The sequence below is a fragment of the Hirundo rustica genome, chromosome 2 (genome assembly GCF_015227805.2).
Source record: "Hirundo rustica isolate bHirRus1 chromosome 2, bHirRus1.pri.v3, whole genome shotgun sequence".
Lineage (NCBI taxonomy): Eukaryota > Metazoa > Chordata > Aves > Passeriformes > Hirundinidae > Hirundo > Hirundo rustica.
The window spans coordinates 95,013,630-95,032,187 of record NC_053451.1 but is presented as its reverse complement, the minus strand read 5'-3'; the positions used below and the strand labels follow the sequence as shown (position 1 = coordinate 95,032,187).

Genomic DNA, 18,558 nt, shown 5'->3' with positions numbered 1-18,558 from the left:
GTATAAAGTGGTATCCAGTGCTAATGACCTAAACCACAACACTGTGCAGAGCAACTTTATTCTTTTTGCTTTGCTAATGATTGAGATTCAAACAAGTCTAATAGGAGCCACAAAGAGGAGCCAGCTAGATTTGTGGGATTTGGTATCTTGAATGAAAATTTATGCAAGCCATTGATTTAGAGAGCAAGATTGCATGGTACCATGGAGCCCATGAACATGTGGGATTTCCTGTATATTTCCTTATTCTCAAATGAATAGAGCTTTATATCCTGATTACTTTTGCTTTCTTTTTAACGGTTCATGTACTAAGGACTTTGGCAAGGTTGTGCGATTAACACGGTGGCTGTGGCATACATGAGAACATGCAGGTGTGTACATTTAAACCTTGGATATCCTTCAAGGAGGAAAACCTTCTCATGGAATTAATGTGAAAAAGTAGGTCAATAAAGGGGGAAAACGAAACTACACACATCACAGGAAGTGAAATGCCGCAAATGTTTTATGGAGAATTACATTTACTCTTGGTCTGTGTCCACGATTAATGACATTTTTATAAAATGGTGTCTTGTGTAAATCTTGTGGTTATATTTTAAAAAAATACAAAAAAATGAATTGTTCTAGCTGTTAATGAAAAAATATCCCCACAGGAAATTGATGAACACAGATGAAAGAATACTATGTAAATGTTTCTACATTTGCATGTATATAAGTATGTACTGTTATATACTAATGGAATATGTGCCATTGACTAAAAATAGATTGCTAATATAAGTAGGTACTAAGAAGTCAAGTTTCGCGATGGTGTTCACAGGTGACTGCACAATTTGCAGACAGCTAGCATATTGTAGAACAACTGAACCATTGTAAGAACCATGCAGAAAACTCCTATGTTTTTGTCATTGTCAAGATGGCCACAGCACTCAAGAGGGCCTCTTTAAAACCTTCAGGGGGCTTCAAGCATTAGTATCTTGTTACCTAAAATACCTTCTCTACATTGCAGTCCCATGTTATTTAAAAAGTCTTCCATACCTTTACTATGTTGCAGTCCCATGAGTTGCTCCACGCAGCTCTGGCTCTTTCTCTCAGCATTTCTAGCTTACTGCTTCCTGTCCCTTCCTCCTCACAGCACTGCCAGCAGATTCCAACTGCGTGACCACTCCACCAGCTCACTCACTCTTTTATCACCCATAGCTGTGAGGGCAGGGCTGTTCCCACTCTTTGGTAATTAACACAGCTGCAATTTATCAGGGGCGAGAGTGCCTTCAGCACACTGCTCTGTCTGTTCTCCTGCACTCAAATTAGGAGAAAAATTTGAATTTTGTTGTTGGGTTTTTTTGTTTGCTTTTTTTCCCATAGCAATGGGCATATTAAACTTTTCTGTTTTTCTTTTTTTTTTAATATCCTCACATATTCCTCTGGGTCTACTGTATTTCTGATTGCCTTCATAAAACCTCATGAAGCCAATGGTGGTAATCCTAGGTGACAGAGGCAATTGCTGGTTCATCATTTCTATATAAAAACCATTTTATAATGCACCTGGGACTTTCTACCATGTGAATAAAGCTAAATTACTTACTTATTTCAAATATTTAAATAACCCACATGGCACACAGTTTTGAGAGTATCATTTAAGGTATACAACAGAAGAAAGGATTTCAAGAATTTCAGTGAATCATAGTCAGACTTTCAGGAATTTGCTCTTTAGATTTTGCTCTTTAGATTTCCCTCTAAAGTGGATTGATGTTGACTCTGGTTCCGAAACAGTTCCACCAGGAAACCCTTCTGAGCACAGTGTTGTCTGGGTGCAAGACCTGCGACATCCTAGCTAGGAAGGTAAGGAAGAGGTAGTACCTAGGAAGAGAAATGCCCAAATCTTTCCCAAGTCCTTGGGGAACCTCGGTATGTCAGGAATCCTCAAACAATGCCTAAATCAGATTACAGTGCTGTCCATGTTGTTGTGATGGCATTGAGTTTCTGGACATACAACCCAGTGATTAGGACTCTGTTCCTGAATGTTGGAGTTGGCTGGAGAAGGTCTAAACCCACAACTTTTCATATGGTTTTCACCTATCCTAATAAAGTTAGACTGCTGATACAAAAAATGTGGATTTCAGAGAGGTAGAAAGAAATAAATTATTTTAAATCTTTAAACAAGGACACGTTCCTCAGAATGGAAATTCCTGGGCCCTTGTTCTTTTTTTTTTTTTTTTGAGCAATGGTAGGTAGATTTTTCATTTGGGAATCGTTGTATCACAACACTGGAAATAAGAAAGAGTAGGAAGGAATATTGGCCAAATAATAAATAGTACAGAAGGAAGTTTTAAGACTATCTAAAGTCTTTTTTAAAAAAAGACTGAAATTTAATACTAAAAATCTAATACTAAAAAATCTCTGTAAAAAATAATAAAAAAAATCTAAAAAATTTAATGCTTAATGGAAAAATTGCCCCTGTGCATGATGAATTGGTTGTTAGAATCAGTTAATTATTAAAAAAAAGACAGATTGAGTTATTGATTGTCTATTGATTGCCTCTGAGTTAATAGTATCACTAATTAGGCTTCCTAACTGTAGAAGGTAGACTAAACTGAAGTTTCAGCTTTCCAGTGGGAATTTGAACATTGATCCATGGGGTACAGCTACAGCAACATAGTCTGAAGAGTTTGTGGCTGCATTTATACTTTGGTGTCTGTCCCAAGGGACAAGGGGTGACTTCTGTAGGGACAGAGCACTGTAGAGGACTGTTCATGTGATGGTGTCATGGAGTTACTAGTTCTTGTATATTCTTGGAAATAAAAATTTCCAGTAGTGCTTAGACTTCAGAAGCTATTTGGTTCTTTCCCCATTTTCTGGAATATTATTTGCAGAGGAGAGTTCAGCTCCTAGAGCATCCTCTTAAACAAAAGGTGTATTTTTCTCTGTACTATCCTAAATTAGCTCCAAGTTTAGCTGTACAAAGGTGTGATCATGGGATAAGTTGCAGTGGGGGATGTACATTGTGTCATGTACTCTACATTGAATCTGAAGTTGTTCATCTCTCTTCCACTGAGTGGGAAGTAATTTTAAACATGTTAGCAAAAAATGTGAGTGTGCACATAGATTGGTACTGTGGAACTCTGCACATCTAACCTACCTCACCTATATTGCTCCTGAGCTCTTTAGTTAATCTTTAGGGTTACAGCTTTATGTGGACACTAGCTATTCTACTCTGGTTTTCTGAAATGAAAACATTGAAAACATCAGAGATTCTTCAGATAGGTAAATAGACAGAAATTACAACAGAATTATAAAATACAAAGTAGTGTGATCCTAATAAAAAGGAAGTATTTTGAATCATCATTGCTGGAGCTAGAAAGGAAATATTTTGTCCTTTCACTAGCCAAAGGTATTTTCTCTTTGGCAGCAGGCTCAGATTTCTGATTATGGGGCAATATTATGGAAATCTGAAATATCTACTCAATTATTATTGATCACCAGAGATCAATCTCTTTTACTGTGTCATTCTGCATAGCACAGATGCACTTCAATTGCATTTTGCCTTTAGTGTATTTAACTAGTTGTCTTTACGTACACTTTAAAATAAAATATTTAAAGATGTTCCTTCTGTAGTCTTTTTAAAATAGAAACAATTTATCATAGCAGACAAATATTTATCTCAAAAATATTTTTGTTATATAGGGGATATATTACATAAAATTTTCCAAAATATTTATCATTTCTATTGAGAAATGACTTGAGAATGAGGATGTGTTGAGAATAAGTAAGCCGGTAACTTTTCACATACATTGAACACCGTGTGCAGTGGGTTGTATTGAAATGGAATATGGAATAGCATTTAGAATATAAACAAGGTATGCATGTAAATTTAGAAACTAATATCAGCAGCATGGGGACAGTTTTCTTCATGTTTTCTTCAAGAGCTATGAGCAGAAACCTAAGAACAAAGTAGGACTATATTCAGATAATCTGAACTCTGTTTCTAGTCACATCTGCGTTTCTTATTGTCTGACCTACAAGGTTGTATACATAATAGAGCACTCAAGTTCATTAACACAATTCTGGCCATCTGAATCTAAACTAAAGTACAATATCTGTGATGTTTGCTACCTGTGGTGTGTTCCACACTGTGTTGTACCCCTGGTTAATAGTGGTCTAGTCCTGTTCAAGGTCCTCATTACTGATGTGGGCAGTGAGACAGAGCACAACCTCAGTAAGCTCACAGATGGTGCAGAGCAGGGAGGCAGAGATGATACACCAAAATTCCTATTATTAAACCCATAAAATATTTATTTTTAAAGCAAAGTCCTACTTTTAGATGTGCACCATTGTATGGATTTGCTTCTTTACTTAAATTCTGAGAGCTTCTCCTTCAGCTGCTGCCACTTTCACCAAACTTGACAAAACTGTTTTGGAGCATTGCAAACATTTCTCAAGAAATTATTTAATATAGAAATACCCAATAAAAATTGCTTGGAGATGAGTAGTTCCATATTGTTTCCTTCCTTCTGTGATATTCCAATTTAGAAATAATTTAAAGTGTGCTGCTGATGAAAGTAATTATCCTACTTTTCCTGGATTTGATATGTCAAAGGTCTTTTGGTTTCTTAACTCAACAAGGAAGAAAATGTTCTTTTGACATTACCTCGAGATTATCTACATGCAAGGAGGAATAGATACCTGCAAGATTTTGTGGGGTTTTGTTATATGCAAAGTAATGAGATATGAAATTGTTTTACTTCCATAATTCTACCTTCACCGGCAAACTCTCATGGGTCGGTGAGTAAAAAGCAAATAAAAAACCATACTTCCTAGTAATGGATCAAATGCAATAAATAGTTGTTAAACCACCCCCTAAAGATACTATGATCTTCAAACCCACCCTTCATTTGATTTCTTATAGTTTTTTGGTTTTGTCTGGCAGGATAGACAGTAGAAATTAATTTACATAGCACTATAATGAATGTATGAGTTTACACTGGTAAGTCTCCTGCCACTTCTTTTTCACTAAGCATGAGAGTCAAATCCTCTCATCTAATTTCATTTAAAAATTCAGAAGATATAATATGCATCTATTCTAAATTTGCTCTCTAGGCTTCCTTTACAGTAAGTGCAACAAAATAAGACTTAAAGAAAGTAGTGCATTTTGTAGGAGGACAGATTTATTTTCTGATTAGGATATGATCTAATAGGATGTAAGCAATGTTTGAGACAGCTGAGGTGGGTTATTTTTTATTCTTGTCTGTCTCCTGGTCACTGTGTTGGAAACTTGGATCACCTCAGACTCACAGTTCAGCTTCAAGTTTGATAACACAAAGCCTACATGAACTTGCTCATTTTTTTGTGTCAGCCAGGACCTGAGCCTGTTGCAATTTTTTCTCTGATACAATACTTACTACTACAGAGAAAGCTCCTGAAAAAAGCAGTCATGTCTTCTATCAATAATTTCATTTTACATTTGACCTCTGCTGCTGTGGTTTTAAGGCAGTCCTTGGTACTTCTCATTTTTATTAGCTAAACTCTTTATCATACAAGTGGTTAAGAAAAGTAATTAAATTTACCTGAGGTCACACTTATTTCATAATTCCTTGACATTAAAAGCCATAGAGAGAACATTTGAAATTACAATGTTACAACCTGTTAAAGAAGATACACGACAATTCACTGGTAATGTAACTTCTAATGATGTAACACTAGTAATGTAATATATATATATATAATAGGTAGTAATATAAGCTTCTATGTCCACCAGACTTTTATGATATTTTCAAGGATGAGAGCTTTCTTACTAAAAAATAATAAAAAAATCCCTACAAATTCTTATATTAACAATATTTAACATGTAAAGTATGAGTTTTCTTAACATGTTGGTGGTTTCTTTTCAAGCTTCTCATGAATCTGTTCATTTCACTGTCCCTCACCCCCAAGGGCTCTTATTAGTTGTCACTCATTTATACTGAATTTTGAATAAAACTTAGAGAAATTTCAGCCTGGTTTCTTTAGACATTACAGCTGAAATCATCAAGCTCACTTTCATTGTCTCCAGTTGGTGACAAATGGCAATTTTATTTAGCAATGGATGGTTCTCTTTGTGGTTCCATTGATGGATGAGGCCTTAAGAGGTCAGGCCAGCTGACAAGGTTACCCAGACCAGCTGTCTGCCCATCCCTGCTGCAGGAGTGTCTGTGCTGCTTGTCAGTCAGCTTTTGAACCACTGCTGGTTACTGCTGGAGTGTTTTAAGGCAGATTGTAGTCGCTGACAGCTGACTTGAGTGTTGTGCTGCAAAGGGTGGTTGTTCCAAAACTCAACGATGGGCAACTCAGACATCTGTGTAGCAAATCCAGACTGGACAGCTAGTGTGGCAACAGTGTCAGCTGTCTCAAACAAAGCCAGCTTTTTTGACTTTCAGGAGTCCTTAATTTTGTCTTTGCTTTTTTGTTTGTTTGTTTGTTTGTGTTTTGTTTGTTTTGGTTTTTGTTTATTTGTTTGTTTTGTTTGATTGTTTGTTTTTGTTTTGTTTTGTTTTGTTTCAGGTTATAATCAGCCTGCTGTCTAAGAACCCCAGCTTTGAAATGTTTTTGAATGGGATCATGTAAGAGCTCCAGTTGTGTTTTGAGATTTCAGTACAAAAACCTAAAGTGCTCTTAATTCTTGTCTGTAGGCTGGAGCAAATGTGCTTCTGCAAGATGTTAATGGAAATATTGCGCTTGATTATGCTGTAGAAGGGACTGAATCTAGCAGCATCCTTCTGATGTACTTGGAAGAAAACGGTAAGTCAGCTCTTCAGCTCTTGGAATGTTTTTATTGAGCATGTCATAAAAATGATAAGGATGTGTATTGACCTGATGTAAGTCACACCAAAGCAAATTGAACTGTATTAGTTTGGGGATGAAGGAGAGGAAGATGGTTTGGAACCACAAAAGTTTTCAATGTGTTTAAATTGGAACAACTAACAAAGGTTAATGGCAGTTGTCATCATCGAAACTGCTTTTGACCTTTTGTATGGAGATGTTAGAATGTAAATTCAAAGTAGAAAAACTGCAGCAATACAGAAGCTTTTAAAACAATTAATTTAACTATTCAAGGACTGGCTTTCACATTTTGTTCCATTTCCCATCCAAAGTCTCAGAGAACTTTTCAAGTGATAGACTGCTAAATAAAGAAATCTTTGGAAATAATTTAAATTAAAATGCATATGATACTTTATCTCTCTTTCAGAAATATTATTATTGGTTTAGGGTTATTTTTTAACTGTGAACATACTGTATCTAGGTTTCTATTATGAATTATGCTTAGTACGTTATAGATTACAAGATTTGTATTGAAAAACTGAGTGTGTTGCTCATCAGTCCCAGACTTAAAAAAGAGTTCTGAAGTGAGATTTCTAACATTGCTTTTGACTATGAGAGATTGTCTTAACATTGTATGTGGCTCATCTTAACACTGGTGAAAAGGCATTAAGCAAATATAATGATAAATAATGTAAAAACATGTATTTTTGACATTGCCTCCATATAAAGAATCTTTTTTAAAAATAAACTAAGTTAAATTATATTATGTTAATGAACACTTAAGGAAATTGTCAAGGAAATCACAGTGTCAGGTCCTGTACTTCACGTATCCAGTGTAATGCATGTTTTATGATTTTGTTTCCTCAGTGTGTGGCAGTGTCTTCACAACTCTGGTTTTGGATTTTTCTAATGGCAAAACAGCTATTAGCTTCTAAAAACTGGATTGCCTTGAAAAACACAGATATTTGTTGTCTAAATGTTCCAAATACTTTGACTGATAGTCAACAGGTAACATGCAAAACTCCTGTAGCATGAAAGCTATAGTCTGCTTACAGTGGTATTTATTTTACAGTAGATAGGAGAGGCACTATTCTGAATTAAACAGTGATTCTATAAATGTTGGAAGTTACCAAATTAAAAAACTTAAACATTTTGAAGGTGACATCTACCTCTACTAACTTTAGAGAGGTAAGCTTAAAGTAATCATCCAGACTTTTTGGTCAGTAGAGAGAGAGAGGAAATGCATGCCCTATTTCATCTCTTCCTAACCTGTCTAGGTAAGGAGAACTGACTTCCAGGACTGTTTCTTTCTGCTGACTAATAAGAACTTAAGTTGACAAGTTTTAGGGTTATATTTTTAGGATAAATCAATCCCTATCCCTTAACTGCGGTAGTGCATGAAAACCTGGCCTTTGGGTGATCAGTGTCAAAATGTCTATAAGCTTTGCTTGGTCAGCTAGTATTATTCTTGTAACAATCGCTCAAAGTATCCTTATTTTGCACTTGACTTTTGAAATTTAGTTGGTACCTATGAAATATTTGTATAGCCTACCAAGGTTGATAGAAACTGAGGAGGAGATTCTTGAAGGAAATTAAGTTGTATGAGTATGAATTACTTTGAATTTCCCAGAATCAATGTTTGTTTGTGGATTGTTCCGGTGAAATTCTCCTCATGGCAGCAATCCCCGTGCACACCTGCATATGAATATTTCACACAGAGCAAGGTCAGGACCAAGCCTCTTTATACAGGATTAGCTGATCCTGTAGTAAATACTATCTTCTGCCTGTAGTGTTGAGAAACACCCACCCATAGTCTCAGCCTTTAATTACAATGTGAATGGAATATTTCTCTAATCTCTGAACTTTCTTGCATTCCTAAAATATTTTCATTTCATTTTCATGTTTCAATTCTCCATTCAGTTGCGCATCCTGATTTACAATGTTTAGAGGAGGTTTGTATGTAGAATAGACTATGCTGTAATGATTGCCTCTAATTGCAGAGATCAGGAAGAAAAGTAAAATTAGGTGCCTTATAGCTTAGGTAATGAGAAAACCAGAAGCTATCAATTTACTTTGATGAAACAAAGTAAGATTGGAACAAGTGGCTTTGAAGCCACGGAAAACTTTGTTAATTGAAAACATTAGAGTTCTTCAAAGTCTAGTGTGTATATAATTTCTTACAGATTTTACTACTGTGGTAGTTTACTGTATCTGTCTAATTTCACTACAGATCTTAGTGACTGAACTGCTCTTCATTGTTTGAAATAACTTAATTTACTCTGCGGAAGGCCTGGAGCCATAAGTGATAACAATAGCCTTGGATGCCTTAAATGATTTCTGTATTTTAAGCAGTTACTGGAGTTAGTTCTTGGAGTTATGCTTGTAAGTGATCTGTTAGGGCACAGGAGTACCACAAGTACAAAATATTGTAATCATCTGGCAAATGTCAGAAAGCTTCCATATATATTTTCCTGTTATGGAATACAACATATGAGGATGTTGTCTGGAGATTTTATTACTGAAATCTAATGAAATTATTACAATTTCATTAAAATATTATATTTTCCTGTACAGAAATTAGCTTTCTCTGCTGTTATATACATTATATAGATAATGTTACATTGTATAGTGACTATTGACTGCAGAAAGAAATTATCAGTCTTCAGTTATCTAAGAAAACACAATTTGAGGCACATATCCTCTGTATATTAAAAGCATTGTTTCCATTGGGTAATAATTCTGGCATATTGTATGTTTCATTTAAGATATATCTAATTGAGGATGAAGGAGAAAAGACAATATCCTGTTTTATGTTTAGGAAAGTATCTGAAACAGCTTAACTGTGTCATATTAGATTGTGTCCAAGGAGCATTCAGAAGCCTAGTGGGCTCATGAGCTCAAGGATTATTTGGATTGATTTATCTAAATCTAATGTCTGGTAGCCTCTCTCTAGCAAACCCTTCGTAGAGCAAAAGAGATTCTTTGAAGGTAGGCATCTGTAATGAGGCACGTGAATTAGGATCTGAACTGCCTGCTTCTTTCCATGTGCTGTGGAGGGGGTCCAGAATGGCCAGCTGAGACCTAGAATTCTGCTGTGTAGGATGACTTTTAGGATATTTAAATTTATAGGTCTGTATGTAGGTGCCTATTCAGTAGTCTATACTTACCACCAACAGTACAGGTCTAGGAAATGCTGACTGTAGAGAACAGAGGGGTTATTAATTCCACCAGCCACAAGGAAAAAGCCAGTGAAAGCTGTTAAAATTGTTCTGTGCCAAGCTTTTGTTGGTTTTCCGTGTTAGTGGTGTTCCTGTTTTGCTACGAAAAGAAAGTCATGACATTTAAGAACTTCAACATCTGCCAAGGCAAGGCCAGCTGAGAGTAGGCCAGGTGGGACTTCCAGGAAGATTCTACTTCTCTCTAGGCTCCTATTCCAGTGGTAACTCATCTTTATGTCATTTCTTTTAATTTTGTTTTCATGTGAAATTTTCTTTGTTGCCTACCTTATGCCTTCAGCTTTCATAACTATTCATTTTTTACTTTCAAGAAGTGTCTCCCTTTGGAGGTGAAATGAAAATAATAATATATCCTGGAGACACAAGATTTCCTTGGAGAAAAATGGAATAAAACCCCATTTCTTTAACAAGCAAAGTATTTACTAGCATAAAGATGAATAATATTGAATTATGAAACCTCTTGCTGTCCTGAGGAGAAAATTCAGAAAGTCCTTGTCACGGGGTGTGGCTCAGTTTGCTTAGTCTCTTATCAGTCCCTCCAGCATTGGAAAATGTCACGTCCTGGGGCCTGGTGGGCTGCAGGTGTGAGCTCCTACTGTTTTTCTGGGGTTTTAATCCAGAGTAGGCTGATCAGTTCCAAGAAAAAGAAAAGCCACAGTGTGGGGAACTTCTCTGCCCTAGTTAGCTAAAAACTAACTAAAAAGCAAAGGAGAGCTATCTCTTCCTGTCCATGCTGCAGACAGCGCAGTCCAGGAGCAGAATGCAGCGGAGTAAGTGCAATTTCTGTCAACAAACTGCAGACTTCTCTTCCCTTTCACTCTCTGAACCAGTCCTAATGGTGCAGAACTTAACATCCAGCACAAACAGAACATTGCAATGATACAAGCATCATAACATCATCCTAGGACAATATAGAAAGGTGATTTATTTTCACTATTTGCCCTGCTTTATTCTAAACCTGAGTGATTATTGAAATCATCAAGAAAGTCCACCCAGCACCTTCCATAACCTTTGTTTTGATTAATAACAGCTTTGTATTTTAAGGCAAATCTTTTGAGTCATTAATGGCATTTTAAAACAATCAAACTTTAAATGACTACCAGTGTATTCTCTGTTTTTGGAGGCAGAATGTTCTATTGTAGAACTGTGTCAGTGAAACTCTGATCATGGCATATGACCCTTGCTTCCTCCTTTTCCACTAGGCTGTTTTAAATATTTAATACTTTGAGGAATGATACATTTTTGGTTTTTTCCTTACTTGGTATTTACTTGTATAGTGGATTGCATGACTTAGCTCTAAACTAAAAATGACTGACAGTTCTTGGTTCTGTATTTGCCAAGTCACAGGAGGTGACACATTCACTGTAATTAATTTCCAAAAAAAGTTGTTCTCTTTTGTTTTCCAACATCTCAGACTTCAGTTTTTAGTAGGATAACTGCATTCCAAGAACATCCACCTTGGTATTGAATCTGAGAAAGAATATTTAGGCATTTACTTTTTTTTTTTTTTTTAAGAACTGTCTACATATCACACACATCTCAAAGCAAATTTAATAGCTTTCTTGTCTGTTGTGTAGTGAGAGTTTCATGCAGTAGCAGATCATTACTTAAGCAAAAGAAAACCATCTGTTGAGATTTTATTTTTTGAAGAATGACTATATTTAAGTAACCTATCTACCCAAAGGTACAGATGGTATTCCTTTTTCTCCTGTGGCACAGGTACAGGAGAAAAAAATGGGTATTGCTTTTCTGCAAAGTATTTTACACAGTATTATTCACTTTCTGTGAGGGCAAAATAATTTAAAATAGATGGTTAAAGGTTATCGACCTTTGATGGTAACAGAGATTTCATGCACTTAAGCAAAATCTATTCCCAAGCTGGGGGAATAATGGGTCTGTTTTGTTTCCTGAATATTAAAAGAATCATATTCAGGTGTCTCAGAACACTGCATATAGAGCCAAAATCATGGGCAAGCCCTATCCATTTAGGTGGTTTTGTATGGTTTAAATCAGTTAAAATATTGTGCAGATTTTGCAAATATAGATCATTGTTTGTTAAGATTTTGCTAGCAAGGGAATTAAGCCTTAATCTTCAGCTGCAAAATAGAAGAAATAAATTTAATTTTCTGCCTTTCAGCAGTAGGTAAAATAATAATAAAAGAACCCCAAAAACCAAAAAACAAACACAAGTTACATGTTAGTACAGAATCCTACACTGACGACAGCTTTTAACATGAAAGCCTGAAGACAGCCAGAAATAGCCAACTTGTCATTTACTACAATAAGGAGAATTTCTCTGAAGCCAACAGTTAACAACATATGGGACATATGACATGTGCAGAAAAATCTAATTTAGAAAGTTAGTGGGCAGGGATTTACTGCAAACCTGTCACTTTACAGTAATCTAGAATGTGATAGGAAGACATACAATTTTTTTTTTTTTTTTATTTAAACTGTAAGTTATTTTGAAGTTATCCATAAAATCTGGTATGGTTGCTCTAAAAACTCCCGCAAAGCCCATTCCCTTTCTGACAAGGACAGCAAGATTGCTTGCCAGTTCCTGTCACAGGCTAAACAGATTCCACTTGGAAATTGTCAGCTGGAATGGGCTCAGGTAGTGAGAAACAGGAAGACGAACATTAGAACAATACTTTTCCTCCCCTCTTCCCAGGTTTCACTTCTTCACTCCAAACATTTCTACCATCACAAGCAGCACATGGAGGTGGGGGAGTTGGTACACAGCAGTCTCTCTCTCTCTGCCCCTTTTCTTCTTCACACTTTTCCTCTGCTCCAGTGTGGGTTTTTCTCAGGTATGGAGCTCCTTCAGGAGTGTCTGTCTGCTTTGCCACAGGTCACACTTGGCTGCCAGGCTCAGCTGTGTCCTGGTGAGGGTCTGCTAGAGCTGACAGGACAGCCCCTGCCTCTCCCCACACAACCCATCCCTATAGCCTCACAGCTGCCAACACCTGGACATCTCATTGTGTATTTCTCAATACTCTGGCACTTTTTGTGAGAATAAGATCAAAATGAAAATCCCAGATGTGTGTCTTTTTCATTTGGAATTGATTGCTATTAGTTAAAATGAATGAATGTGTAGACCAAAATGCTTTAGCGTTGAGGTTGTGGTACAGAAACCCCTTAACAGATCTAATAATCCAACAAGGGGGGAAAAACCCTCAGAGGTTTTTCAGTGCGGTCAAGAAAATAAAGGGATATAAATCAATATTATTTCAGAAAAGCAGTGGTCTAGACTTTAATGTTTCAAACTATTTCACAGACATTAAGGAATTACTGCTAATATACTGCAGTAAGAACTGACTAAAATGCCAACACAGATTGTTAGCACTAAAGATCAGCAAGCTTCAGCTAAAACTAAATTCCATAATATATTTTCTGTTTTAGAACCATATGCACCACGATCTTGATCTATGCTTAAAAATTTTCTTTCAACAATATTCATGCAGTACATTGACAGAAAAATAGGCAATAAAAACAAAACAGCCTCAGGGTGGCTCAAAGTTTTTTCACTTTGATTCTTGTTGTTTGGGAACCACCTACCCATAAGATTACCACACACACAAAAAAATCTATTTTCTACAGAGAGCCTGATTAATTTATGGTAGGTGTTGGTGTTGGTGTTGCCAGTGAGAACAGAGGAACAAATGAAATGTTTCAGTACGTCCTTTAAAAAAATGAAGCACATGTAAAATGTGACACTTTGGTAAGTGTCATAGTTGAGAATGCTCATTTCACTTTGGCCTTTGTGTTTTCTAATATAAGAGTGAATGAACTACCTTGATTTTTAATTTTTTCTAGTTCTTGGGGGGGCTCTGAAGTCTTAGATTCCTCTTAATATTTTTGTGTTTCCAATATGTTACCCATATGTTTTTATCGAAGTGAAAACCTTAAATTCATTGTGCAGACTTTTGACACTGAAATTAACATTTAAATTATGGCCAGTACTTTATGATCTAGTTTTCTAACAGATGCTAGAGGGAAAACAGGTATCTTCTTGACTAATAGGCTTTGCTAAAATTTGAAAAAAGATTGTGAAAAACATCAGAAACTGGGGATGTCCTTTCAGTATCCTTTTAATCAACTTACCAATAAATGATCTAATTCATTACCATCAGAAGTATACGGTCACTTTTTAATAGAATTCTTAAAACTATAACCTTAATCAAGTTGGAAAAAAAAGTCAGTGCCCGCGGTGCACCCACAGGCCCTTTGACCTCTCCTCCACCCCTGCTCCCAGGGGCTTGGCTGCCTGAGCTCAAGGCCAGCTGTGGTGGCCTTGTGACCTGGGAGCTGTCAGATGGGAAAGAGCTAAGCTGTGAGGCAAAGCTGGGAGCAGCATTGCCATGATCTCTCACCCATCCTTTGTCTCTGGAGCCGCATTTAGTCTCGGGTCCTTCCTTGAGGTAGTCATGTGCCCACCTGTGATCCTTGCTGACCCTAACCCTGGACTTGACTCTTTACTTCGTCTGATTTACCTGGATTTGTCACTAGAGGCTTTTCTGAGAATCACAGGACTGCTGTTGGCACTGATTCCCATCACCAGACCTGCTCAGTTTTCTTTTTTGGGTACTGTGGGACTGTGCCCTGGCCAGCAGTGATGGTGACCTGCCTGGCCTGTGTTCACCCTCCTGCCTTCCTTGCATGTGTTGAGTAGCCTGCTTTTACTGCTCTCTCACAAAAAAATTAACTATAACATATTAAAACCTTGCAATAAAATCTGCAGTGTAGAAATACCGTCTGTGATGATCTTCTTTCAGACATGATATTTATCATGAGTAGCTGGAGACAGTGATATATTTATTTTGCTTCGGTGTTCTAGTATTAATGTAACAAATAAAATAATAAACATGCAAAAGAATGCATTAATATTAAGCCTCAAAATTGTGTCAGCCTTCTGAAATAAATTACAAAAAATATTTTTGTTTGCATAGATGTTAAGAGACAGTTTGCTTAACTAATTTTAGCTGAAGGGATCATCAATGTCCTTATTGAAGAAGAGAGAGGAATAAAAGCATGTTTACTTGAGTGGGAGAGTTGTCACTCCGATATCTACATGAGGAGGAGGTGGCAACTTCATTTCTGATGGCATATTCAGACTAGAAGGAAATAAACCTTATCGGCCCAGAAAGCCAACTGTGCCTTGGACTGCATCCAAAGCAGCAGGTCAGGGGAGGTGGTTCTGCTCCTCTACTCCACTCCGGTGAGATCCCACCTGCTGCTGCATCCAGCTCTTGACTCCCCAGCACAGGAAGGACAGGGACCTGTTGAAATGAATACAGAGGAGGCCACCAAGATAATTAGAGGGATGGGGAATCTCTCCTATGAGTAAGGGCTGAGAGAACTGTGCTTGATCAGCCTGGAAAAGAGAAGGGTTTGCTGTGACCTAGTTGCAGCCTTCCAGTACCTGAGGGGAGTCTATAGGAAAGATGGAAAGAGACCATTTATATGCGGATGTAGCGACAGGACAGGGACAATAGTTTTAAGAGAGTAGGTTTAGATTAGATATTAGGAAGAAATTCCTTACTGTGAGGATGGTGAGGCACAGGAAGAGGTTGCCCAGAGAAGCTGTGGATGTCCCATCCATGGGAGTGCTCAAGGCCAGGTTGGATGGGGCTTTGAGCAACGTGGTCTAGTGACAGGTATCCCTGCCTAGAGCAGAGTGATCAAACCAGATGATCTTCAAGGCTTCTTCCAACCCAAGACGGTCTGTGAAACTAGACATGCTTCACTAAACATATGTAATGATATTTTTAAAGGCAGACAGGCAAAACCCTCCATCATCAGTCAGTACAGCTGCAGTGAGTTAGAGCTATAGGCCTCAGTAGTTTTATTAGTATACATTCTTTTGCAGAATCTGAAAATATTGGCTTCCCTTTTCACATAGTAAATGTTGCTGTCATGTATTTGTTTATATGCTGACCTTTGAAAATCAGACTCACATAATGCCAAGTGATATGCCCAAGGGCTATTGAGCAATGTAATCTCACAAAAATAATGCTATTTACAAAGATATCCAATAAGCAGCCAGAAAAGTCTTTCTAAAACTTGGAGCAAATAAAAGAATAGCTACATCTGGATAGTTCAATGAGTGACAATTAGTGTTTAGAGAATTATACCATGATATTTTTTTTAACATATCTATTCTATTTTACACTGCATGGAAGAAAAATCAAATTCTAAACTGTGGTATCCCCTGAATTATAGAAGAGTAAAAAAGGCTCATCGCACTTGGGGTGAAAAGAGCCCTGCTGAATCTACAGCTCTGTGCAGGAAGGGCAGATTTTAGATAAGAGTCAGGGAAGACTCAAGTATGAGAACAGAGATTGGCTTCTCAAAGCCATTGCAAAATTTTAATGTACATTTGTGTTTGCAAGACAAGATGCTGTTGACCTCTGCTTAAAAGTGTTTATCCCGTTGGAGAATGAGACCTGCATGTTTCAGCAAGAGTGGCTGCTGGGGGTGTGTGCAATGGGTGCTTGCCAGAGTGCTTCAGTGTTTTGCTTTGTAGTGGTCCCAGGAATGGGTGTTCCCCTTGCACACTTCTTTATTCTGGACATTGTGAGGAAAATGTGCGTAATAGCAACTCTCTTTTTCTGCCTTGTATTTTTTTATCACTGAAACTTTTGGGAAGTTACTTTTGCATTACGTATCTGAGGTTTTTCTATTGCTTTTGGTTGTCACTTCTGTAACCATATGCCAGAGAACGTGAGACAGCCAAAGCACATGAAATGGCCTTGTCAGGTGTTTTTTCTTAAACAGTCAGAGGTAATTTATTTTGTAGCTTTTAGGTTATGCTCCTGCCTGACATCAGTGGTAATACTCATCACCAAATGTGTGCCCTGCAGGGTCACTGCTGTTTTTAACTGCTCCTTCTGCATTTTATCTCATGCAGAATTCCTGACTGTGTAGCTCTTCTGATTTTACAGGGTATTTGGAGTGTTTTTTTTCCATCGTATGCCTTTTTTTTTTTTTTCTTTTTTTTTGACTTTCCAGTTTTTGAAATGTGAATCCATTCCCATAGTAAGTGCCAATGTGTTTTTCTTCCTCTTTTTATTCATGCTGGCTGTCATCCCATTTCAGCTGAATATCTAAACCACATTTCCCATTTGAAAAGCAACGTGAAGGTCATTCTTTGATTCAGGCAGTGAGAGTTACTTACTGTATGAGTAGCATTTTTTTTGTTCCATCTAAATTCCTGGAAAGTATCACTCCCTGGGGAGAGAGAGTGAACTCCCCAGAATTATGAACTTGATTAAGGGAAAGCACTTATTGACAAGGTCTGCTTGTTTGAGCCTCACAGAATGATACGTATGGCATGCTTGATAAATCTTTCTCAGCTCCCTACCAGAGAAGTCTTTGCTTAAAGCCTAATAGCTCCTGAGTTCTTGGAATTCAAAATTACACTCCTAAGCCCAAAACTTAGATTATTTTTGCATGTTTTCATTATATTTTTCGTAAAGGTAGAGAAAGGAGACTGTTGTTTATGTAGCATTTTCAAACCTACTCTGGATTTTTAAAATGTGAAGTCTGTGGCACCATGTTGCTTTGGTAACTCTCTTGCTGGGCTGATTTACTTCTGTTTAATGAAATATGTATCATTCATTTACACAGCTCTTAGTTTGAAACCACTAAAGCTATCTTGAATAGGTTTCAGATTCCCACAGACTGTGACTTTTGTTGCTCTGTGGCATGGTTTCTGTGTATTCTCCGAGCTGATGGCTTCATTACATTTACGATAGAAATAATAGAACAATTAATGCAACTGAATGCTTTTCTTAATTTCCTCTTCAACATTAAGAGCAGAGTTAATCTTTCAATGGCTAGGTTTTTTGGGGACCCAGATAAGTCACAGCGAGGTTCTATAAAAGGCAATTTACAAGAGGTAAGGATCAATATTTCACTGCTAATATAACAATGTATTGATATGTTAATTCTCTGACTATGTTGGGTGTAAGTCAGTAATAAATTGCTAGAAAAGGCTGAGTGGACTCCTCTGGCTTCTGCCCTCAACCTGTAGATGTTATTGTAATTTATGTTAAACATGATGAAGAAAACCAAGCCATAATAACTGCATTTCACTCTCAGTATTTATTTTTTATTTTTTCTTCCTGGGAATTATTTCTAATTTGTGGATTGTGAACTTAGGGGTTTTTTTGTGGTGGTTTTTTTGTTGTTGTTGTTTGTTTGTTTGTTTTGGTGTTTTTTTTGGGGGGGGGGGGTTTGAGTGTTTGAGGTATTCTCAGACAAAAGAGGTAGTAAATTAGTTTCTACCCATTTCCCCTCTTCTTGAAACTGAAAACTTGTTCTAATTATTTACTGGACATATCAATGGGAAGAAAAATTTGATGTAATTCCTGTCAGCAGTACTTAAGCATGTCTGCCTTCATCAGGTATAAAATGCTTCATCTATTTTTAAACTTTAATCTTTCTTACCTGAGAACATTAGAAAAAACTTCATCTGGACCAGTGAAGTCTCATTTTGTCCTCAGTCTTCAATGCTGATTGTTTAAAATGTCAA

At 37.0% G+C, this 18,558-nt stretch overlaps 1 protein-coding gene across 3 annotated transcripts in view; it reads left to right on the top strand.

The window, feature by feature from the left end:
* The window catches only part of MYO16 (myosin XVI), a 370,295-nt gene that overhangs the window by 150,371 nt on the left and 201,366 nt on the right, over positions 1-18,558 (top strand). For all 3 annotated transcript variants that reach the window (XM_040056866.2, XM_040056865.1, XM_040056864.1), the window contains exon 5: positions 6,657-6,765. In XM_040056866.2, coding sequence (XP_039912800.1) covers positions 6,657-6,765 — 109 coding nt within the window. The remainder of the gene's footprint in view (positions 1-6,656; positions 6,766-18,558) is intronic.